General features: G+C 31.1%; 5 protein-coding genes across 11 annotated transcripts in view; 3 read left to right on the top strand and 2 right to left on the bottom strand.

The window, feature by feature from the left end:
* Positions 1 to 2,515, top strand: part of LOC108911080 — a 259,915-nt gene extending 257,400 nt beyond the window's left edge. For both annotated transcript variants that reach the window (XM_018715925.1, XM_018715918.1), the window contains exon 12: positions 746 to 2,515. In XM_018715925.1, coding sequence (XP_018571441.1) covers positions 746 to 932 — 187 coding nt within the window. In that variant the 3' untranslated portion in view covers positions 933 to 2,515. The remainder of the gene's footprint in view (positions 1 to 745) is intronic.
* Positions 2,516 to 5,525: 3,010 nt separating this feature from the next.
* Positions 5,526 to 6,499, bottom strand: LOC108911228 (protein lethal(2)essential for life-like). The gene has a single exon (XM_018716109.1). The coding sequence runs from the start codon at positions 6,165 to 6,167 to the stop codon at positions 5,541 to 5,543; it is 627 nt and encodes a 208-aa protein (XP_018571625.1). The 5' UTR covers positions 6,168 to 6,499; the 3' UTR covers positions 5,526 to 5,540.
* A 128-nt stretch (positions 6,500 to 6,627) lies between these two features.
* LOC108911213 (balbiani ring protein 3-like) lies at positions 6,628 to 12,304 on the bottom strand. Of its 2 annotated transcripts, none has more exons than XM_018716090.2 (5): positions 12,019 to 12,304; positions 11,158 to 11,211; positions 10,981 to 11,087; positions 7,847 to 8,098; positions 6,628 to 7,195 (listed from the first exon to the last, which is right to left on the bottom strand). In XM_018716090.2, the coding sequence occupies exons 1-5, from the start codon at positions 12,212 to 12,214 to the stop codon at positions 7,034 to 7,036; spliced, it is 771 nt and encodes a 256-aa protein (XP_018571606.1). In that variant the 5' UTR covers positions 12,215 to 12,304; the 3' UTR covers positions 6,628 to 7,033. The 2 variants fall into 2 exon arrangements, with proteins under 2 accessions (XP_018571606.1, XP_018571614.1); XM_018716098.1 differs by having other exon boundaries at positions 11,167 to 11,211.
* Positions 12,305 to 15,174: 2,870 nt separating this feature from the next.
* Positions 15,175 to 16,009, top strand: LOC108911238 (protein lethal(2)essential for life). The gene has a single exon (XM_018716121.1). The coding sequence runs from the start codon at positions 15,255 to 15,257 to the stop codon at positions 15,798 to 15,800; it is 546 nt and encodes a 181-aa protein (XP_018571637.1). The 5' UTR covers positions 15,175 to 15,254; the 3' UTR covers positions 15,801 to 16,009.
* A 1,290-nt stretch (positions 16,010 to 17,299) lies between these two features.
* LOC108911124 (protein kinase shaggy) overlaps positions 17,300 to 24,970 on the top strand; it is a 58,521-nt gene continuing 50,850 nt past the window's right edge. For all 5 annotated transcript variants that reach the window (XM_018716046.1, XM_018716037.1, XM_018716029.1 and 2 more), the window contains exon 1: positions 17,300 to 17,674. In XM_018716046.1, the coding sequence (XP_018571562.1) occupies positions 17,590 to 17,674 (85 nt within the window). In that variant the 5' untranslated portion in view covers positions 17,300 to 17,589. The remainder of the gene's footprint in view (positions 17,675 to 24,970) is intronic.

The following is a 24,970-nucleotide window of genomic DNA, read 5'->3' as shown; positions in this document are numbered from 1 at the left end:
CACACATGCAAATTATGAAAATTTACAATTCCGTTCCTTGTAGAACAAGATTCGTCGGTAGAAAACAATTTTTGAAGCTGATTATTATCTTCTGCGAAGTCATTCACCAACCAACGGCAAAATTGTAAACGTGCGTTGGGATCTAAATTTTCAAGTCCTTGAGTACGAGTTATATGAAATGTCCGAAAAAGCTGCTTTTTTAAAGTTTTGTGTTTTACATACATTTAAATGTCTTGATACACTGCAGACATTTCACAATTTGCATGTGTGGAGTAATGAGAATCCTAAAGAAACACGACAATAATGACATTACGTGATAGCCAAAGCAATCAACATCTTGTTTTCATCGCCTACTGAACTCAAAGTTTTAAATCCGTGACGCTGCTACGCAAACCGAAACATACAGTCCTGCAAATAATACCATTTTTCTCAAGAATGGCTTTTTGTAGGCGAGTTTCGCAAGAGACATTTTTTTTTAAATAAATCCACCCTTTCAATGTTTCTGCCTGTTTTAAAAAAATACGGCCACTGTAAAAGTATAGACCGCTAAAAGAGAGAGAAAACTACAACCGACAACTTTGAAGACCTGTAACTCAAAAACCAAAAAAAAGTTTTTATTTCATTTTCTTTGTAGATCGTATTTATTTATCGTCGTGAATATACAATCAAACGTTGTCGGTGATTTGCGGTCACCCTGTATATAAATATATGCCATTATGGAATAATTATTTTATATAATTTTTAGGTACTGTAAAATGCGTAAGCGAATTGAAGAAGGAATTGAAGAGACCCTACCGTGCATTCCTAACCCAGAACCATATCCACGATGTCACAGGCAGCCTCCGTCACATCTGATATCACCGGAAATGGTATTCTTCTGTCGTCGAGTATACGACTTTAGGCAGAAAAGGATCATGAAGAATCCTACTTAATTCTGTATTATTATGTTTTTTTTTTATGTTGTTTGTTAAATATTATTTCCTGTAATATATATATATTTGTTTACTTCAGTTGTTGCTTGAAGGTGTGGCGCGAAATTTTTGTTAATGTTTTTTGTATAAAATCAAAAAGAAATATATGAGACTAGAGTTCTAAAATAACAACTTTTTATATATCACGGCTAGAGTTAATGTTTTCGATGAGACCGTGTTTTTTCACAGACAGAGCCATCTAAATTTGATACATATACATATTGTTGCAAAAAAAAGTAAAGGGAACATTTGTATTATAAAAGAATTAGTTATCGATAATGTTGTATAGAGTATAGAGATTATATATAAATATATATATTTAACACAAAAAAGAATATTTATAATTAGTGATAGTCTACGCTGGTGTAAATGGTGTGTGCTTTTATAGATCGTAGTTGTGTTTCGTCAGTGTCGTCTCTTTCAGATCTTTTATATCTATAATTCTAGAAAACGATAAATGCCGCCTTGTAGCCGTTACATTTTGATATTTAGGTTACTAGGACGTTTTTAAAAATATTTATTAAATTTGAAAAAAAATTATATTTATGCTTATTAGAATACTGAACATTCATCATGTGAAATTTTTTGACTGTAATTTATAAAAAATGTCAAAAATGTTGAAATATTAGTTACATACTGGGTGGCCCATTAAGAACCAGAACACCGTAACGTTTTTTTGGCGCACCATTTTTTAAATATATCCAAATGTATTTGCTGAAACAATTACAATGATCACGTTCGTAATCCATGGCCTGCTGCAGTTTTGTTTAAATTTAAAAATCTAGGAGGCTTTGAAAATGTTATAATTCGTAATTAATAGACTGCTTAAAATTTTTGTTCATAATTTTAGTTATGACAAAACCCACAAGCAGACTATTATCTACCAATTATAATCAGCAGTGTCGGTAGGTAGCAAACTTTCTATCTACATAAATCTAAAATTTTAAGTGCATGAAAAAAATGTTTGGCTTTATAAATTGATAAAATTGAAGATATGAAGTGAAAGCCAGATTTTCAATAAAGAAATTCTTAAAATGATTTTCCAAAAAATCGCGTCCGCAAATAACGTAGCAGGTCATGATTTATCGACTAGAAAGCTATAAAAACATTGCAGTAGGACCTCCTCGATTAACCATACGTGGATTATTTGGTACGAGTGTATGTTTCTTTGTCCGATTATGATGTGTTTTATCAGTCATCACATTGATAGTATTCTATTGTTATATTAAGAGGGCTTTATAGCAAATACGCAACCAGTAATACATTTTTATAGATTTTTATTACATAATTTGTCTAAATATGAATCAGTGCACAAATAACAGACTGTCCTTCATTCTATCGCAGATTTTCCATAAAATGGACTTTGTTTGAAACTCGAATTACTTTTTGTTGTAAAGAAATTTGTAATTTGAAGCGGCGTCGTAAATTACAAATTTCTTCATGCCAAAAAGTTATTCGAGTTTCAAATTAAGTCCATTTTATAAAAAATCTGTGATAGAATGGAGGAAAGTCTGTTATTTGTGCATTGATTCATATTTAGACAAACTGTGTAATAAAATCTATAAAAATGTATTGTTGGTTGCCTATTTGCTCTTAATCGTTGTCTCGTGTTTTTTTTTTTGGTGCATGGAACAAATCAAAGTATAAAATGTAAAAGAAACGTTTAACAACTGAAGAAAAATTGTAAATTCTGTGTTTTTCTATTATCTGTAAACATTTTGGTCCTACTGAGGTCGAGTTTCTACTGTATATAAAAAAAAGTAATTGTGCGTCTAAAAAGAATTTAGAGGCTTAATCTGGTATTTAATGGGCCACACTGTATCTTGCTCAGTTCATTACTAAAAAATATAAATTCATAAAAGAAAATAAATAATTTCAAGGATTTTGAAATATTTTTTTAAAACAAATTAACTCGTAAATATGAAAATGTTTATAACTACTTACAACAAAGTATTTTTATATTATAGTATGTATCTTTCAATAAGCTCTTTATACATTTTCATTTTTGCAGATGTTTTTATTATAAAAAATATTGCTAGATCTTGTATTTTTTTTTTTGAATTCACAAATAAAATTAATAAAGAAATTTGTGATTTAGTATTAAAAAGTAAAGTTTAAATAAATCCAAAACTATTATGTTTTAAATAAATATAAAATATTGTGATTCTATTATAAGCCGCATATTTTAGAGAAAATTAATTTTGTTAAAATGTAAAGGCTGCAAGGCAAGGTTTTTATTTTAAAAACTGAGAAAAGTACAATATATTTTGTGTACACGATTTATTATCGCTTTTTTGCTACATTAATAGAAACTGTTTAAAAAATGTTAGTATAAGTGTTAATTTTTATTTAATTTGAGTTGTTTTATGAAATATTTCTGAAATCTATCTGAAACCTTATAGTACTGTACTTTCATGAAAAACGTTAATTTTTCAAGTCTTATTTAGGTACATCCTTTAATACGCCTTTGTGCTTTTCTCATGTAAAAAATTCATAGAGTAATGCATTTCTGTAGGAAGATATCGAAATGAAATTATTTTTACAAACCTCTAGTACCTAATGTTTTTTATCCTTTTTTTTTTAGTGTTATATGTTTTTATTATTTAGGTAATAAATTTTATTTTAATTTATGAGTAATATATTCTTCTAGCTCATAGAGCCCTAAAATATTAATTTTAAATTGTAGCCAAAGTTAACATTATTCTTTATTTATTATGTTAAAATATTATTTTGATGTATTTGTAACCCAACCTAGTTGATTATTTTTATAATTATCGCATTCTACATGGTAACGAACTACCATTATGTATTACTTTTGTTTAAGATTTATGCCTTTTAGGTGCCTTTTATACTTGACCGATATTCAAAAAATGTGCTTATTTTTTGTCAACTGTATTATTATTTTCAATCACCCATTTCTCAATAAATGTGTGAAAACAAAACCGATGTTTTAATACTCAGCTTTACAGGTGTGTTGTTCACGAACGACCCATTCGAAAGAACCAGATCTCACCTTTAAACAATTGCAGAGAACTGTGACCAGTATCAGCAGTCGTCTACATATTTCGTCTGTTGGCTTCGAATCGTTCTTAACCGAATCGGAGCCGTAAACTTTCATTGCTTTACAGATTTATAAAGGTTTAGAAATTTTGATCGCCTTAAGTAAATAAATACTTATAACATGTATTTATACAGGGTGATTCAGAACTTATCCAAAAAAAAATTGTGGATGTACAGGGCTCTTACAAATACAATTTTGTAACGAAAAATCAAAAAGGGCAGTTCGAAAATGATTTGAAAATACACTTTTGCACTGGTCCAGTGTAAAACATGACCTTGAATAATTCGACTGGCATGGCGGCAAAGTGTGATAAAAACGGACAAAAACTTTCAAATAAATAGAATTTTATAGCACCTATTTTATATCAGCAAATTCAACTGCTTAATTTCTGGTTTTAAATAATAAAATAATTTGACATACCAAATGTTACAACTGTTAAAAATTTTATCCACTGACGTGTAAACATATTTGGGTCCGTCTTACTCAGTTTCTACGAACTAACACAAATGGCGCAAGGCATTTTTGACACTAACTACTAAAAAACTATTGTAAACACTATCACAACGATGAATGTCAAATCGGATTTCAGTATTCGGAGTCATTGACACCATGTGGCTCTCCACGCATGTTGCGAATGACACTAGAAACTACAGGTATCCAGCTATCTAATAGTTGAATGAACTATAACTTCAATAATTTTTTTCTTGGAAACTACAAGGATTTTACAAACATTTTTTTAAGATTTGACTCCATTTCTCATGCCGCATCTATTCCCAAATTTTTTAGATACTTCACATGAATGATTGTTCAAAAACAAACCTGAAATCCAAACATTTTGTAATTGTTGTAAAGCAGTAATACAAAAATCGAGAATCAAAAATGGCAACATCAAGATCTGAAAGAGAAAGACCCAAAAAACCAAGTGACATGATTCGTTATCAACTTATTTAGTTTTAATTATAGCTCAATTGAGCCGATTCAGACAATTCGAATTCAATGAATCGGATTTTGTAATTGAACCATTTTGCCCACCCTACTTGGCATACTATTGGACAGAACGAGCACTTAGTTCTCGACCAGTACTGAGAATCGATAATCGAGTGCCAGACGGAAGATTGAACATTGAATGAAGAACGTTATAATCGTGATGCGGGGGTATACTTACATTATTATTACATGGTTTTTAAATTATTTAAATATGCTATTTTTCAGTCAGCAGGACCTTTATTACTTTGACATTTTATTCCAATTTAATAAGTTTACCATCTGTAGTGTTTATAATTTTATCATTTCATATTTTGGTCAAGATAACAATTTGTCCAACTAGACAATCGTTATAATTTCAAAACAGTTCCATCTATTATTATTAATCGAGTATGTAAGTACTTTGGCAGTTATTATGAGCTTAAGTTTTAAGGGTTTAATAAAAAATAATACCACTAATTTTATTCTTTACAATTTATTTACATATTAAAACAGTCTTATGCATTTGAAAAAAAATTAACTATCTACAAGTCGACACGTTTTTTATTCTCTGAACTATCCTTATTTTCAATCCGTTTCGCTGGTTCTCCTGTCTGTTGTATTGGGATCTCCTTATGATCGATCTCTTTCACATCAATCGGAGCGGAAACGGTCAATACACCATCGGACGACAATTTGGACTCTATTCGACTGGTGTCAGCATCCTTGGGTAATGTATACTTTCTGATAAAATGCCTGGAGATATATCCATGCTCATCTTGTTTTTCTTCGTGTTTACCTTCTATTGTTATCGTGTTGTCGCCAGCGAGTTTTACAGAAATTTCATCTGGTCTAAATTGTTGCACATCCAAATTAGCTTGGAATTTGTCTTTATCAAAACTCACTGTAGAACCGGAGTCTCCTCGCGATGCTTCCGATCTCCACGGCCTTAAATATCCCGTGGTGCTTCTAGACAACCATCTCGGAAGAATTAAGGGCTCGAAGAAATCATCCGGATCTAACACCAGACCAAAATGTTGGTCTAAAAGCCTAGACGGCCGAAAAAGATTTCTCGAAGGGGTGTCACAATGTTCATTTTCACCAACAACTTTCTTCAAGAAAGGGAACTGGAACAACAAAATGGCAAGAAAAATTTGTTTTGTCGTACTCATTTTATACAAATTTTTCACTTCACTTCGTTTTTCTCGTACACAAATTCAAAAGCTTCGTATTTCACTCCAGCCAACTAGTCGCTAGTGCGCTCTTTTATATGCCGGTTGTAGTCTCTAGATGGATCTGGGTGCGAAATCGATAACACAGTATGCTGTCTTGAATCGCCTAGAAACGAACAGCGGATTCGGCAAAACTGTTCATGAGATATTGTGGCTCGTGAAATTCGTTTAGGGTACCGACAGCTTTTGGAGACTTTTGACGTGTATTTCTTCTGAATTACTTACTCAATAATAAATTAAGTTACTTTACCTCCTAAATGTTATTCATTCTAAGGCCGCTACAGAACAAATATGTGTTTGTTCTAAAATTCATATAATTAATTTGTTTATCTGCATTATGCCCAATTGTGAATAGAATCTAATAACGAAAATAGTGCTTCATTAATCCAAATTGCAAATCTATTTATAAAATACATGTTACAAGTTATTACGGAATTGTTATTACATGTAGAACAAACAAATTTATCTATATATGGAATTTGATATTTATTAATAATTTTTCTTAATTGTTACAATCTAACAACATCCAATTAGGTTATATATAATAAATAAATATTGTGATTTAAAATAATTAGTTAATAAATGTAGATATTCCTATATCTACAATATAAGTTCCTCGAACATAAAGTATAAAAAAATTGTACTGCTTACTAATTTCAATTGATTGACACAATTTGTGTAATACTATAATAAATATTATCTTTTATACATGTATTTTGTTAAATACTGACATGGTCAAAAGTTCTGACATATTTTTCAACAACTAGGTGAATGTGTTTTATATCTATATTGAAACATTTGCACATTTAAGATATCATTCTAACACATTTGCATTCATTTTTATTCCAAATTGTACCCGTCGTGCAAACCTTTTCACTGAGACATTCACAGGTGCAGGTATTCTTATTCCACCAATGTTTTTTAGGCGTATGGTTTATAATTTTGTTCATGCAGTTGAAATATTCTCTCTGAAAAAAAAATTAAAAATCAGTTATTTTTCATTAAATTATAGAATTTTAATAATATAAAAGGCGTATAAATAGGCAGAGGGGGCCAAGACGTCAAAATTCAAATCAAACGTATTGGTGTGCTACAACCACAGACTTAACAAGATAAAGATGGACATGTACTACTCAGCAATATGTCAGTTTCCTACCTATCGCACCTATCCATTACTACCCTATTTTGTAGTTGAACAGCTTGTTAAGTTAACCATAACGTAAAACATCATTTTCTTTATACTTAACACTCGTATAAATAGAAATATTACATTACTTTATATGTATATTTGAAAATACCGCTACCAACAATAGTCTCCAAGGGCACTGTTATAGTGCTTGGTATAGTATTTTCCGATCTCAATTGAAGAACCAAGAGTTTGGCAGTTTGAAAAACTTATTCCCATATTTATTTAGCCATACCCATATACAGGTCTGGTCGCCCTGTTGAAGAATGGGCGGGCAAACGATGCTCGTATAACAGTGAGATTGCGACAAATTTTCAGGATTTGTTCCTCCTATCAAAATAAACAGAAAATCAAGAATTTTGATCCGTTTAGTAAGTCTTTGACACATCTTAACTGCCGTAGTCTATCAACATGATATTCATTTTATACTCACATCATTGACGCATTTACATTTGCAGAACTTCTTATCGAACGCTTGACTTTCTAAGCAATGAGATTGGGACATGTCGCAGTCGCATCTGCACTTGGTGTCTTCCGGTACCAAAACTGTAGAACACTGGACCTTTCCATCATTTAGGATCGTCCTAACGGATATGGATATATTGCGACGCGCCACAGAAAGACATGTTTTTGATCCGCTGCAAACTCCAGTGCACAGTTTCGTGGTTACCTTATTTGGTACAACCTGTCAAATAAATCACAAATGGTAGAGAAATTATATTTACTTATAAAATTAGATCGACGCACAGTGGGGCAGAATCCCAAAAAACTGGCCAAAAGTCAAAAAATTTAGTTTCTATAACTCTACGGTCGATATTATAAAGAGTGATTCATCGCTAGCTTTTGGACTAGTAAGGAGGATGAAGCGTGCCGGGAACGAAAATCCATTGGCGTGTCTGCGTAAAAGGCAACAAGATATAGAAAATAATGAAAAAAGATAATAAAACATAACATCTAATGTTTTTTACGGTTTGCTATAACAGGCGCTTTGATCCAATTTAATTATTACAGCATTTTAAAACGTCCCAATTGTGTTTTTTTAATTTATAAATTTATTATAGCCATGGAATCGTCTACGCTTATGCTATGACGTTTCTCAGGACGGGTTAAATCAAGTCCATTTACACATACTAAAAAAGCATTTCCCTATTCCCTACCAAGTGCAAAAGACAGAGATAGAATATAAATCGAAGTTCAGTGTAACTCGGTCTCTAGACGATTATAGATTCTATCGATGTGCGTAGCGAGCGGCACAAAGATAAATAATATTGAACTGTATAAAAATCATTTTATATTTTATACGCATTATAGTAATAGTGTTTTTATATTATGTCTTAGTCACTCTTTATAATTTCGACCGCCGAGTTATAGTTAGATAATTTTTACTGTTGGGTTGGCTAGAGCAGCGTACAAAAGTACGCTGGCTAGAGTATAACATCCCAAGTCTCAGAATCCATTACTTTTAGGGTCTGATCCCCTATACCTGCTTTTTAAATAACAAAGGCGACCGCTGCTCGAGCAACACCTGGCTCGCGCGTAGGAACAGAAGTGGAATCAACTCATAAAGGTAGATTATGATTATGTAGGTTAAAATATTCAATATTTTTATAAAAAATAGTAATTGGCTACCAAACTTACGTGGATTTTACGTTATAAAATGAAAAATAATTTAGTTTTGAAGACAAAAGTTTAATAATTCTGCAAAATTCTGTCACTTAATTTATTGGACAAAAAAGACAAAACTATTATTTGTAAACTAAAAAAAATCAGCTGCCTATAAGTGCCTAACAACTTTTTGTATAGGTTTTTGTAAAATGTAGAGTAAAATGAATTTCGCCTTCTCTGGACGATGTAAGACATGGGAAGATTGCAGATAAAGAAGAATTTCTTTCAACTTCAGAAGATTCGACGGATGCTACAAATGAAGATAAGATATTTCATCTAATGATGATTCTTTTCATTTATGAAAAAACTGGAATTTTACGTTATAACTTTGGCACGGGATGGCACGGGATTCAAATAAATTATTTCTTATACTTATTTAAGGAAATATATGAATAGTTTAATATGTCAATTGTAAATTTTACTCATGCTTGATAAATGTGACATTATTGTAATTAATAATTGTTGTTTAAAAAGAATACTGAAATTATATTTCTTTTGAAATAATTATTGTAAATAAACAATTTTTAATTAACAATTTTTTATTTGCTTTATTTTCTTATGTTTCCATATTATAGCCATTTTGTAATTCACAATCTTTTAATTCTTAATCTACGATTCGGATAATCCCTATTTACAAAATATTTCTACTTCTGATATGGCTATTACATTAAATCATCTACATTAAATTTTGTAATTCTGACTCCAAATTCGTTAACAGCGACCCTAAAAACCCCCGAGTAACAAATTTCAGATCGATTTCTAATGATTTTGACTTGTGACCAGCTTTTTGCGATTCTGCCCCACTGTGCGACGTAGAGAGATTAAAGCAACATTGCGACAAAACATCAAGTCTGATTCTTCTCATTAGAATTAATCAAAAAATTAAGGTATACAAGCACATAGTTTTCTCCGTCAAATATTGTAAGTGAAACAATTTTTAATCGATTACTCGGGAACGATTCAAGAACTGCAACAGTACAGTCCACTTACAGTTGTCTGTATGTATTAGGAACAAAAACATAGGGCTTATTTAAGTAAAAAATGTTAGATGATGTTATTCTTGTTTTTAGTTTGAAAGGAATGTTTTGAACCTAATAGTTTATCACAACGTATACAGGGTGGTCCGAATTTTATGTAGGAAACTTCGAGGGCAGATAGATCTCTTTAAAATAATATGTGTTTGTCTTATAAACATAGGTCTGGAAGGGCCTCATTTTAGAGATAAAGGGTGTTGAAGTTGTTAAAAAAAAATGATTTTTTGTTTATATCCAGAATCTATTAACCGATTTCAATAAAATTTAGTACAGATAATGTATGATAGTAGGCCTTATATTTCCTAAAATATGAGCTTTAAAGGTTCAACCAGTGGTGTGCAACTGGACAGGGGTCACCCCCTTTTTTACAAAAAAACCTACGCCACTGCATTTTTTACATGTCATTGTAACTGATTTATATTTTAATGCACAAAATAGTAAAAAAGGTGACTAATTTTTTCCCTAAGATTCGCCGTTCTCAAGTTATTCATACCAATACAATCCCCCTGTGGCAGACACTTCTAATAATAATATTACAAGAATAGTTGTTGATGTTTAAAAGTAAGTGCAATTTGTAAGCACATCAACAAAATTATTTACACTCCTTTCTACACCACCTGTGAGGTAGTGTGCGATATAAACAAAAAATCATTTTTTTTTAAAAACCTCAACATCCTGTATCTCTAAAACGGGGCCGTTCCAGACTTATGTTTATAAGGCAAACACATATTATTTTAAAGAGATCTATCTACTCTCGAAGTTTCCTGCATAAAATTCGGACCACTCTGTATAGCTGTTATACACTGTAGAATTAAATCATGCCAAATAAGATGGTCAGGTACAACTGAATTGTTTTTTTTTATATTACCTTGGCTCCTTCATAAATGAGATCGACGATTGTGTCCCGAGGAGAGCATTTCGTTTTTCGATTTATTTCTTTCAGCACCTTAGTAAATCCCTTGTTATCGCAGTTAGCTAAAAATATAAATATTTAAATGAGCGTGAAAGCATAATTAATGTACGTGTAAATTAGAAAAATACATACACATATTACCTTCTAACGGCTCCACATCGAAAGCGGGCATACGTAGAGTCACTTCTAAAACAAAATAAGATTGAAAAATATGGAGTGTACCTTGACTTTTTCTATTTTAAACAAAATATTTTTAAGATATAATATTTATATTGGGTGTAACGGAAATGATGAAAAATCTCTGGAGAATTCACAAAAGAAGATCAGTGGACATTTAGAAACCTATTTGCGAATGAAAAAAATATGTATCGGTAAAAGAAAAATTCGAGAAAGGTGATTGTTTTATGATTCCCATACTTAATAGTTTTTTTTTGTCATGGGACGAGTAAATGAAAATGTTCCAGTTAGAATCAGGGTTTTTTAATTCTATGAAATTCCAAGAGGAAGTGGTACTATTAATACGAAACGGAAGTACGAAAATATTAAGTGTTCTCATTGCTTGAAAGGTACCTATTGAGAGTTGATTAGAAAAATATGTTATTACAAATTCTTTGTTAAATAAAACATCAGGAACAACCCCTATTTTAATTTTTTATTTCGTAAATTCAGTTCGAAATTTCTTCGTCATAAAAGTTCTTTGAGTGAACATGGAAATCATTTTTTGTTTTCCAAAATGAAATGAATGATGAAGTTTTTTATAAACAAAAAAATAACAACAGTACATTACATGCAATATTATATAAATTGGAAAATAAACATATTTTAAAATTTGTGCCCGACAGCTTTTAAAACTTGGGTCAATTTAAAAAAGCTCCAGAAAATCAAAACAAATAATTGACCATTTAAAACCAGCAAACCAAAAAGCACTTTTAAAAGTAATACCAAAAGAAAACAAAACCGCAGCATGTTCTTTCTAAACAGCAATGAACTTACCTGGTAGTGCGGAATTCCTCTTTTTGTCGATTCTAGCAGCCGCAGCAATATCTATAACCGGCATAGAATACTCGAGTTTCAATTTATTCTTATCAAAATAATGTTTCTTTATGTTATTCTTCTTGTCGATGCACACCCACTGACACGAAAATACTTCTTCGGCAAAGAACAAGGTTAATAACAGGAGCAGCTTCATTTTAACACAGTGTTAACAACTGGAGTGTCGATTTTTCTAAAGCCTTGTTAAATAAATTAAACGGCTTATATTTAGCTCAGAAGTGCGTCAGTATCGGTATTTTCTATAAAAGTGTTTAGATTATGCGGTCTTGTAATTGAAACGATGTAAATGAGCAAGCATTACGCCATATCCGCATGCATGCGGTTAGCTTATCAACCACGTTCGAATTTTGGGGAGTTCCTTTTAGGAGATAAACGGATGCTATAATAAACTACCTTCCTGAATTTGAGTATTTGGTATTTAGATACAGTTAACTCCTCCCCAAATTATGTCAGTTTGTGCTTTTTGGGGAACAAGAAAGAGTACTGTGATGAAAAACTGACAAATAAATAATTAGGCGCACTGGGTAGGGACGGCCCTGACTTGGTTTTAAAAATAGATTTGTATATTTTCATGTTTACTTACGGAGTAAAATTTTACATAAAGCAGATGTATTTTTAACTGTAAAATTTTTTTCGTGTGTATCGTGTGTTGTCATTATTTATTATTTTTATCATCTATGACACGGATGACATGAGAGTTATACTCATAGTAAATCCGCAGAATTAAATCTACGCTCCGTTTCCTCTTACATTTTTTTTGTAACAAATATTAACAAGTTTAATAAAAATTGTAAATATTTACATAAAAATAAAAGAACTATGTCGTTAACCTGTTTCATTCCTAGTCTAGTTGAAATTGTCACAGTATACAGACCATGGACATCTTCACAAGATGTTCACAAGCATCTCGACCTAGTTGGATGCTTAGCATCAGTGCAATGTTATGCACACGAAACGAAAATTTTCTAAAAATGTGCTTCCCAACCTTTCTGATGCATGCAACGCCTTGAACGAGGCAGTATTTTTTTCCGGACTGGTAAGGTAAAAATTGGAAAATAAATCATACAGTATGTAACAAAAAAAGATCAGATCATCCCGTATTTTCGGCGACAAAATGATGATTTATCCCTATTTACCTATATACAAATATGCCTTCCTTAAAATCTTTTAAGTTTAAGCATGCCTCAAGTGTGTTGTCAACGACGTCTAAAAAACAAACGTAGACACTGGGAGAAGTGGTTAGTCTGTTCCCCTAGTTGTTTCTGACGCACGTCCATGGACGATTTCTCTCAATATGTAAAATTTTACTTAGTACACTTTTAAATTACAAAGAAATGCCCAAAGACATCTCTGAACATAGTTTTTTATGTAATTTTGTTTATTAAGGAAAATTAAAACAGGTATTTAAGGAACAAATTATTGCGGCGCATATACATATGTACTAAGACATGTTTATAATTTTCCACCTACCATTTTATTTTGTAATTCACGTTTAAAGTAAGGACTAGAAAATACATTCAAAACTTACAGACGGTACAGCTTATGTCCCTATATCATGTCCGTTATTTGCCTGCAACCGGTCGTTTTACCTAAGAGGTAGTTTGAAATAGGGGCTTTGCATTGTACTTCCTTGGAATAATACAGACCCTTCTAAGATTCGACCTAGAAAGTTCCCTTCCTTCTGGATGCATTTTATTTATGGTAGTAGGTAGGTAGCCGTTTTCTTACCTGAAGTCTGAGATTTATCGATTTCCAAATCAAAAATGAAATAAGCACCATGTAAAATATAAATTCTGTGATATTTATAATGATTAAATATGTATATACAAGAATACATGATGGCCCAAACTGGATCATCGAAGATTTTTTCAATCTTTTAAAAAAAAATGATAGTTTCATGAAACTTGACCTAGTAATGATTTAACTAAAGGAAATAATGCACTAGTTGTTATACAAATCTGTCAGTTACTGGAAAAGAAATTGGAAGTCACTCTCGAAGGTCCTGAATTTGTATTAAATTGTATTTATGGGAACGAGAAATTTCTACAATTTTTTTTTGGAAATTAATAATTTTGGAATTATATACTTTTTATTTATTCAAAATCCTCATCCAAATATATAGTGAATGAAATACCTTTTTCTTAGAACTTATGAAATTTAAGAAGTAAATGTGTTTATCCAATCTCCGAAATATAGCATAGAAATTCTAAAATCCTTAGTAACAGTGTAATGAACACTATCTCTTTTATAATCGTAAATAAATCATAATCATAAATTTTACCGAATTTCTTATGTATATTATGTATATCGAATTAAGTCAAAAATGAATATAATTCAATTATATTTATAATTATGTTACACCTATTTTCAAACTGATTATTAAAACATTTCCGTTCAAACAAACCAGAATAAACGATTACATGCATACCTAAATATTTTTATAGGCATTTTTACATTAAATTTTGTACATTTATAATTTAATGTGCCTAATCTAGTAAAGTACTTTTTTATGTTTTATATTGATATGTTAAAAATGACGCAATATCACATATTGAAGAAACAGTTTCATTTGTAAAACTAATAACTAATATTATAAGAAATTCTAAAATAAGCCTCCGTTTTAGACACAATCTGGCATCTTTAGAAGATACCTATTAGTAAAGCATGCATATTTTTTAACTTCGATTTAGTTGAAATGTAGCAGTTTATTTATGTAAGCATTTATATATGTATAATCCAAGTATAATATCTTTAATTAATTTAAAATAATGAAAATTATGGGAACAATACAATTATAGCAAAATGAAGTATGTTAAATTAAAATCATATATAGGCTTGGTTTTTATATACACATATTTTTGTGAACATATCTATAAAATTCCACGGAAAAGTGGAATTATTTGGCTTGATATCTTGATAAATTGTAACAAAAACAATAACAAAAACAAAACTATATGCAAATATCCTATGAACGGTTGCTCTACGAAACGACTTCGTCGTTCCAGTTGACACCCGAACATACTCGAATATCGATTTCCTTCTAGAACCGTCCAGAGGTCCTTTGAGTACGTATAAAACCGTTTGCCGAGTGGCGCGAGCAAACTAGTTGAACGTTGAACGTTGAACACAGTGTTTGTTTGATCGAAGTTGTAGAAAAAAGTGAATAAAAAGTCAAGATGTCTCTTCTGCCGTATTTGTTAGACGACTCGCACTTTCTAAGACCATCTCGGCTCATAGATCAACATTTTGGTCTGACGTTGGATCCAAATGATTTTCTTCAACCCTTAACTGTACCCAGGATGGTAATAAAATGTCCGGCAGGATATCTAAGAAATTGGAGGTCCTCTGCGTCTCAACAAGACACCGGATCCACTGTCAAATTGGACAAGGACAAATTCCATGCAAGTTTGGACGTACAGCAGTTCAAACCGGAAGAAATTACCGTAAAAGTTACTGGAGAAAATACAATTACAGTGGAGGGTAAGCACGAGGAGAAAGAGGATGAGCACGGCCATATTTACAGACATTTTGTCAGGAAATACGTTTTGCCCAAGAATTGCGATATCAATAAGGTAGAGTCCAAGTTGTCTTCTGATGGAGTTTTAACTATTGCCGCTCCGAAGATTGGAGGCAATGAAATCGAACATAAAGAAGTTCCCATTACCCATACTGGAGAGCCAGTCAAGGCTTTGGAACAACCAAAAGCAGGAGATAAAAAGTAATTAAAAAAATTGCGATGTATTAAAATTCCATTGCTAGATGTTCTACTAGCGTTAAACTATTTGTATTATCATTATCTACCTCTTTTTTCACTTCACATTTTTAAGATTTTTTTGTTGATAAGACTGTTAATTTCTTAGGTTTTGTACTGATTTTGTAGTTAAGTAAACATTCATGTCTTGTGAATTATAATAATAAAATTCTAAAAATATATGCGTTTTTAATTTTAAGTTGCTAAGCAAATATTTTCAAACAAGGTATAATATGTAGGTGTTGAAACAAAATACTTACCTATATGAAATGAAAATTAAAAAATTGTATACATTTCTTTTTAATAAATCGGATATTAAAAAGTATTCAGAGAATTGTAGGTACCTAAGTACCTATTCTACTCGAAACCAACAGGACAGTTATTAGAAAATGTATTTAAACATTTTTTTTAAACATTGGTAATCTAGAAAAATATTTTATCAGGATAAAAATATCGAGGCAATTTTTTTATTGTTTTTATTCTTTAGAATCAAATTAAAAGTGATTTTAACTACAAAATAAAAGGTAAGTAAGTACATACCTACATATTGTTTAAAATGTAGGTATAGTAAATTTTGTGAAGTGTACAACTTTTAATTTGATTTTAGTTGTCAGATTATTTTTTTATTGATAATTTTTTTACATTAACCATATACATAGTTAAATGTTCAATTTCTTGTAATTATTACTACAAATAATGTACATACATAGGTAGGCTAATGATAATGGCTAAGGTCAGTGACGACTATAAAAGCAGATTTAATAGTTAATAAGAACTACAAAATTAAGAAATAACGTAGAAAAGGAGATCATTAAAAACAAGTTGTCTGATTTTAAATAAATGAAGAAAATGTTTAAAATTTAGATTAGACAAGTCTAGAAAACATTCTAGATAAAATAGTGAAAGTTTAAGATCGTCTTTCAGTCTTTCACATTGCTAAATAGGTATTTTAATTAGTCTGTTTGAAAATCATTACTAATTCGAACAGTTTCCAACAAAATTAATTTAAGATTTTTCTTAATGATCTATTCGTTTTTATTTTAATGTTTTTCTGACTGCATTTTGCAAAAATTTTTAATTCTCATGCAGCTTTCCAAAATGGCAATCTTGGATAATAAGAATTATGAGATATATTTTGTTATAACTGGACAGAATACAATTCCAATTAAAAGAAAATCCATTGTATTTTGTATTGGATTTAATAAAAATAAAAATTATTTCAAATTTTACTCACCTAGGGGTACCTACCTAGATATAATTTTTTAGAAATCTGGTAATACAATTATTGTACTTTGGCAATCTTGTGCTAGATGGCTGCCAATCAGGTGATCTGGCACCGTCAACTTGAACAAAATGCTGGGAGATGGCAGCGCACACCAGAAAAAGATTATTGAGTGTACAATTGCTGAACAAGTTCGGCTAGATTCGGGTAGACCAAATGCAACGTGATTGGTTACGGGACAAACCGATCGGGTCAATGTCTGAGCATCAGAAAATTAATGGTAAGGTGAAGCCCGTTGCAAGTCAAAAATGGTTTAACGGGGATAATTTTTAACAAAAATGAGGTGTACGTGTCCTTTATAAGTGTTGAAATTCGTGTCGTTTTTTTGTGTTGAAGTGGGTGTTCGTTCGGGACGTTTGCACGTCTAAAATGTCGGTTTAGAGGTGTAAAAAGGACAGCGATCACTCGGTTGGAAGAAGGGTGTTAGCAAGAAATGTGATAGGTCTATGAAATATAGAAAAACTTTTCGAAAGAAGACATGAGCGGACGCCCCAGAACCACGTCTTTCGCCGAGGGCAACAAGCAGCCTCTGAACCCTCCTTTAGGAGGCATGAAAATTAGCAGTAAGTGTGCACCTCTTACGTCGCACCTCGTAGTGCGCTAGTGATTACTCGCGTTCTCAACATGGCTGCGCCCTGAGCCCGACGTCCTCCCTGGTGTCATTTTAAATACGCCAACTAGGAGTTGGTGCAGGCTCCAATACGACATCGATCGTCGCCGCGATGTCGTTTTGCAGAACAAATTCAGTAGTCGATACTCTAGCTTTCTTTAAAACGTGCACCTGTGACTGATGAGGTTACTGCACTTGTTCTGAGGGATAATAATGGCAGTCAGTCATCTTGGTGCATTGCATGCTGCACCTGTCCCAGCCCCAGCCTAGGTGACGATCCCCAAAGTCCGCATGTCCCCCGTGTTCACCAGGCGCTACAGAACAGTCATCCCCGCCCACATACTTACATACAACAAATCACTGACTACTTTGGCTGCGGCGAATTTAGTAAATTATTGCAGAAATACGGAAATATGACTTGGAGTTAACGCTCTAATTGCACGATTTTTCCGAATGCGTTGCTTTCTTTTATTTTGTTACTTTATTGTTTTATGATTAACAAAGCCTTCCTTGTTTCCCATTGTATGGTGTCCAAATACCATTGTCCTACTTTTTGGTCCTCTCTTTATGAGCTAGTAGCTTTATAAATGATGTGATTTTTTAAATTATGTGCGACCTACATCAGATTAGTTATTAAAATTTTACAAATACCACTTCATTAAAAATATCAATTTTAACATGTCAAATAAATTTGAAACTAAGTAAGTTTATAATACGTGTTACTTTTTAATGAATAAAGCGGTTTCTAATTCAATACTACAACAGTAAGAATGGCATAGTAGGTATCTACAAAAGATTTACTTACTGTTCTACTTTAAACCTGAATTTAACTTACATTGCAGATGAAGATTATCTCAAAGTTAAAAGCGTTCGTTTTAGTTATCTTTTAGATAGTAAGCACTGTTGTTTTTAATACTATTTTTATGTCGTAAACAAGAAAGGAAATCGATTTGTAGATTGATTAGGTTCGCTACATTTTCGGTAGGTAGATATATTAATTACCTATTAAATTACCACCCACTAGGTATTTTCAGATGTAATTGCAGACTGATGTCATCTATAACGTAAAGGAATTTTAAAGTAGAGAATTAGGTAAAATCTCAGGCAAAATTTACTATTTCAAAATAATTTTTGTCCATGTGCAGTCCATAATTGTTTTTTTTCCTTTAAATACAATATTACCTACATATATTGCCCTTTTTACAAAAAACAGTTATTGGGCAGCTAATATACAGAATGTTTTAATCAATGTTTTACTGTCGAATGTCGGTTGCGCAATAGGTATTAAGTAATAATTTGCTATTAGAACTTTAAAGGCGCTTGCTTAAATTTTAAAATCAAATCTCATTAAAGATATGCAATAGCCTTATATGAAAAAAATCTTATTGTGGAAATGACGAGACTAAAAAAATGCACATTTTAATATTAGTGGCATGTGTAGAGGGTGTTGTAAAAATGCAGCGCATAAATGTGTAAGTATATTTTCTAATGAAACACCATGAATTTTCCTGTTCCGGTTGAAATATCTTTAAGTTCTCCATAAACCATAACGGGTATTTTAACATTAAATGTTAAATTTTATTAAAAATGTTAATGAATATTGAAACAAATATCGTAGTTTGACAAAGTGGCATTTAAAACCAAAATAAATTTAGGATAGGTGACTGAAGGAAGCCTCAATTGAATAATAAAATTAATGATGTGCCATTTAAATATATACACATTTATCCACGGCACTTTATTATAACATCCTGTATACAGGTCACTAAATTTTAAATGTGTCTTTCTTTGTCTCATTCACATTCCCATAACACAACTTTTCTGACTGAAGGTAGAACTATAATTGAAGATGGACATCCTGTGTTATCATAAATAGTTTTGTAGGTATTATTTTTTAATGAATTGTGAATGTTTTTTCGTATCAAAATAGTGACAATATCATATATATTACCACATACCTCTAACTCATTAATATTTTTTTTTCAATTTGGTCAACTAATTTCAGTATTGTTTGTAGTTTAGCTAGAAGTAGTAGTTATCTCTAAAAGCTAATGTTATCCAAAATTAGTCGACCGCAATAATCTGTTAGTAGATAAAGTTTTCTACGGGGACTTAAGACCTCAGGTTAGACCTCGGGTTAGACACTTAACAAATTTTGTACACATTTAAAAATTGACGTTTATTTTATATGACAAGAGTACTCTATTATATTTTGAGTAAATATTTTAACAAAAAATCCTGCTTTGTAAAAATTTCCATTGACAAAAATTGTTGGTAATCAATATTTTTCCCTGGATATGGATATTAAAATATTACAAAATAAATGTAAATCATTTTCTTTCATTAAATGAATTAAACACAAAGAAAAATGAAAAAGGAATAAGTTCGATTTATTAACGTGTGTTTTGTTTGATTAAAATTTTGATTCTTTTGTCCACTAAAGTATGTTATCTAGAAATGAGGAAACTTCAAAATGATTAGATTAATTACATTAAAAACATCACAAAGAATTTAATTCGATAATCCAATATAACAAAAGTTACTTAAGAGAGAAAATAAAAATGATTAAATTCAGAACATCTAATACAACACCTTAGGAATAAAATGAAATTGCACTTGAACCAACAAAATTTAAAAAAAAAAAAATATTTATAAAAATGTCATTCGAGTATAAAAAAATGGTACTTAGTAATAAATAAATCACATTAAACTAATTTTTCTAATATTTTCCTATAAATGTGTCTTACAAGATTGCATAAAACTCAATATAAAACCTTCTCCAGTGTATTTAAATTGATTTATGTGAATTTATCAGATTTTTAATTGTATTTAATCATATTGTATATGTCGATTATCATATTTTATATTTTAAAAAGTGTCCTAGACTGAGTTTATGTCGTAGACAGGTAAACCAATGGTACCTTGAAACAAAATGATATTATCTACCTTTACCTAAATTGAAAAGTTTTCATTTTCTTCACAATCATGTTTTCTTTTTAAGAATCCATTACATCCTTTAATTAGTCAAATTAAGATTAAGTGATTTCAAATTTATTCTTTATCCAATCTCATTCAATAATCTCCATGACAGTGTATTTAAAAATTATTATCAGTAATGTTATTTTTAGACGTTTTATAACTTTACAGTTAATTTCGCAGTTAAGTAATTAAACGAATATTTTTTTCTTTTTATTTTGATTAAAAGTGTCTGCACTTGTTTCGCTGAAACTAATCGATGAATTTAAAAAAAAATAATTATTATTTAGGGAAGATAATACAATCATTTGACCTCTAGTTTTAATTTGAAAAAAATACAGTAACTAATTTCTGATATGTTGTGCATAATAGTCACTCAGCTGTTCAGATTATTTTGTAATTAATTAAAACAGTGTGTCTTGAGACTTCTTTGCCCTCGTGTGTAATAAAATATTTTAAATACTTGTTCTAAAGTCTAAGCAGCTATTTTATGGTAGTTTTACATTTTATATTTTTTCTGGTAATATTTCCGATAACTGGAAAAATTCAAATAAAAGAAAAAGCGCTATATGTAATAATTAGCCTAGGTAATTGCAATTAGAGATGAACAGTAATACCTGATTATCTTTTTATAGAAACGTTAAACAGAGAACATGCACGTAAAATAAACATTTATGTTAAAATACTTGAAACAACACTGGTACATGCAGGGTAAGGGGAATAAATAATAAGTAAATTTAACTTCGAAACGTTCCGGTTTTAGCCCAGCACGTGTTGGTTGTTCTATATTTATCTTGATACTCTTACAGATCATCGGTGCATACAAGACACAATAGTCGGGGCATGTTTCTCAGGTAAATTTTTAATCCGAAGAAGTATTATTATGTTCTAAAGAGACAAGCTTGTTGCCAATTAAATTAATCTTTTCCCCTTCTATTCATTGTCCACCAGTATTTCCTGTTTGCTTTACAAGGAAGAAGGGCATTGGAAATCTAACCAAATAAAGGTATTAATTTATAATGGTCTAAATCTTCATGTTGTGTCTTTCAACCACAAGAAATATTAATATCAGCCGATTTTATTACTTATTATCGGCGGTAAGTCGCACAAAAACCTTCAGTAATTTGTAACAAAAACGTGTTACCGTAACTTTGTTTTGGTAGCAATAGCAATGACTTTTTAATAGCGTATCTGCATTTGACCCCAATTTCAGTTGAAGCATCGTACACTTTAGTTTTGGCCGAGGTTTTGGCAGTACCTTGAATTTTATACAAATTATTATTTCATACGTGGATATATGTAAACAAAACAAAAATTATATTCAACAAATTATTAGGAAAAAAATGCGATGATATTTAGTTAATTGTTTCTTGTATAATTTATTTATCTTGCGATATGCTTGAGGTAGTAGGTATCTAACCACTGTTTTTTCCCACTGGTATGCACATAACGTATCTTCCTTCTTCGTTATAAAAGATAGCGAACTGCGGTTTCCACTTACTAATTCTTTTGTCGGCTCTTTACTATGCTGTAGTAAAGTCTCAAATTTAGCTTGTAATGTAGAGCTATGTAACTTGGGTTAGTGATTTAGATATCCCCAGCCACAAATATGTTGGGAAAATATTTTTTCCCCATATTAGCCAAGTATTGTACACGGAGAGATTTTGACTTAATACTGGTTATGAATATTACAGACAATATAAAACCAATATGAGTATTAATTTTTTAAATCTACTGGTTGTATATTTTGGACCCTATATTTTGGGTGTCCAAAATATTGTAATACCAAACTTACCTATGTACAAAGTTGTTGCAGCCCTGAGGAGTTATTATCCCCCAAAGTGGGGCCCTAAATTTCGACAAAAATTAATATCTCTGATACACTTTACCGCAGAAGAACCAAATTTGGTACGTGATTTAGGTTTATTATTGGTCTTCTTTATAATATTAATTCACAGCAGATTTTAATTTTATAAATCTTTTTATTCTTGTTAAATTTTAAAAAACTTTATCGTTTTCAAGATAACCCGTATTAATAACTGACACAAGATTTTAATAGTGTAGATATTAGAAAATAATCGAAAAGTCAGTAGTAGGCTTTATCTTTCAAATTTGAGAATTGGCCTAATAAATTTTACTTCACTTCTCTCGTAATTCTAAAAAAGAAAAAACAAGTACCTTAAACAATTTTAAATATGCAAATATTGTAGGAATTAAGTAAAAAACACAAATAAATAATAAAAATAATAATTGAAAGCATCGGGATAGACACCATTATTTTAAAGAATTTAAGTACAATACAATGCAGTTTGAAAAAATATGTAATAATAATTAAAACTAAAGGAAATGTTCAAAGTGGGCACCATTTTCCCCGAGATTTTCCCTGATACATAAATTTATTCTTCATAGAAAATTGAAGTTTACTCTGTCTAACAAATGATGATCGTCTCTTATAAGGTTACATTTATTTGTAATACGATTCCACAAATTTTCTCGGGATTCAACTGGCGAAGAATAAACCAAATCCTTCAATGTTCCCCAAAGGAAATAATCACATTTGTTGAGATCTGGTGATCGTGGTGGCCAATTTTGTGGTCAATTATTTCCTCGACCTATCTATTTATTTGGAAACTTAAAGTTCAAAAAATCTCTAAAGCACTAAAATGAGGCGGTGCTCCATCATGCATAAACCAAAGCTCCAGTCTTAAGTTGTAACGGTATATCCTCCATTAGATCAGGGAGGGTATTTTAAATTCCAAATATAACTTTCCCATTTAGTCGATTTTTCAAAATAACTGGTCCAATCAAATAACGATCAATAATACCGGCCCAAATAACGAGCGTTCAAATAAAAACGTGGTCGAAGTTGACTCTGACACATTGGACGTAGGGAGTAGCTTATAGCGACCAACTTAACCTCATTTCTCAACGAGCTGTATAGTAGCTGTCAGTTTCAATAACGTTAATGACTATATAACTTTATTTTAAAGAATTAAGGTTTTTCAGAAGACCACATTCTCATATTCTGTGAGCTTACGTAACCACTTAAATGAAACCAGGCTTCATCAGAAAAAAAGGTGATATTATGAAGTTCACCGTAGTTGTTTAAAAATCATTCACAAAATACAGCCCGTCGCGGAAAATCAACTTCATGAAGTTCTTGCTGACAAGTTAAACGATAGGAGAACAAACGCAAATCTTTTTTTAACACTGTGTGGCAGGTACCGACTGATACTCCCACCATTTGTGATAAAACTTACAGAAGTTCTTGGCGCATTTTCCATTATTTGTTGGACATTTTCTTTTAATTCTTCAGTCCGCTTTTTAGGTCGGCCGCTTCCTTCTTTTCTTGTTACACTGCCCGTTTCACGAAAAACATTAACACAACGCTGAACTGCACTTTGAAAAATTTTGTACTCGACAACGCCGGGAAATTGATTTTGAAATTCTATGAAACATTCCTCAATAGAATACTTCCATATTCCATCAATCTTGCGTCCATTTCTAAAGTAGGACTCTATGATAAACACTTTTTGTTCTTGAGAAAACACCATTTTAAAAAAGAATTTTCTTGTGAAAATTAATATCCTGACGCTAAACAAACTCACAAAACGTCACTCGTCGATCCAAATCTTGAGGCAACAACGATATGGATGCAGTAGATTTCGTTTAAGAATTCGGTTTACACAAGTTCTTAACCCAGTCTGTCGAGATAAACGTCTAGAAGTTACTTGCGGTGCATCTTCAGTTGTTTGCTAAATAATTTCTTCATCTTGTACCCCTATAAGGACGTTAGGACGTTCTTGGATCTTGCTGAAAAACTTTCCTGTCTCGAGCTCGTCTTTCAACATTAGAAAATATTTCTCTATGATTCTTCCATACTTCTACAGTTTCCTTCGCGGAAACCCAGCACAAGTAACATATCAACTTGTTGGTTAAATGTAAATTTTACAGCCAAATAAAATAACTGACAAGTTTGAAAGATAAATTCATTGCCTACTACTGACTTTGATTATTTTCTAATGAACACTATTAAAATGTCTGTTAATACGGTTTTTCTTGAAAACCATAAAGTTTTTTAAAATTTAACAAAAGAAAAAAGTTTTTAAAATTAAATTCTGCTGTGAATTAATATTATTTTTCAATTCTGTCAATGAAAAAAAAATTCTGAACCCAATGAACACCTTGTAGTGCTTCAATTAACTTTAAATCGTAGTTAAAGAAGACCAGTAATAAACCTAAATCATGTACCAAATTTGATTTTTCTGCGGTA

This window comes from Anoplophora glabripennis, unplaced genomic scaffold (genome assembly GCF_000390285.2).
Source record: "Anoplophora glabripennis isolate ALB-LARVAE unplaced genomic scaffold, Agla_2.0 scaffold6, whole genome shotgun sequence".
Lineage (NCBI taxonomy): Eukaryota > Metazoa > Arthropoda > Insecta > Coleoptera > Cerambycidae > Anoplophora > Anoplophora glabripennis.
This window is presented reverse-complemented; position numbering and strand designations above follow the sequence as displayed.

Bases quoted from the DNA above. Each gene is read 5' to 3' on its own strand.
- LOC108911228 (XM_018716109.1), bottom strand. From the start codon at position 6,167: ATGAGTACGACAAAACAAATTTTTCTTGCCATTTTGTTGTTCCAGTTC.
- LOC108911213 (XM_018716090.2), bottom strand. From the start codon at position 12,214: ATGAAGCTGCTCCTGTTATTAACCTTGTTCTTTGCCGAAGAAGTATTT. The intron at 11,088-11,157 runs GTATGTATTTTT...TTATATTTTTAG, and splicing joins GCCGTTAGAAGGTAATATGT to CTAACTGCGATAACAAGGGA. The intron at 7,196-7,846 runs GTGAGTATAAAA...TTTTTTTTTCAG, and splicing joins AATGTAAATGCGTCAATGAT to AGAGAATATTTCAACTGCAT.
- LOC108911238 (XM_018716121.1), top strand. From the start codon at position 15,255: ATGTCTCTTCTGCCGTATTTGTTAGACGACTCGCACTTTCTAAGACCA.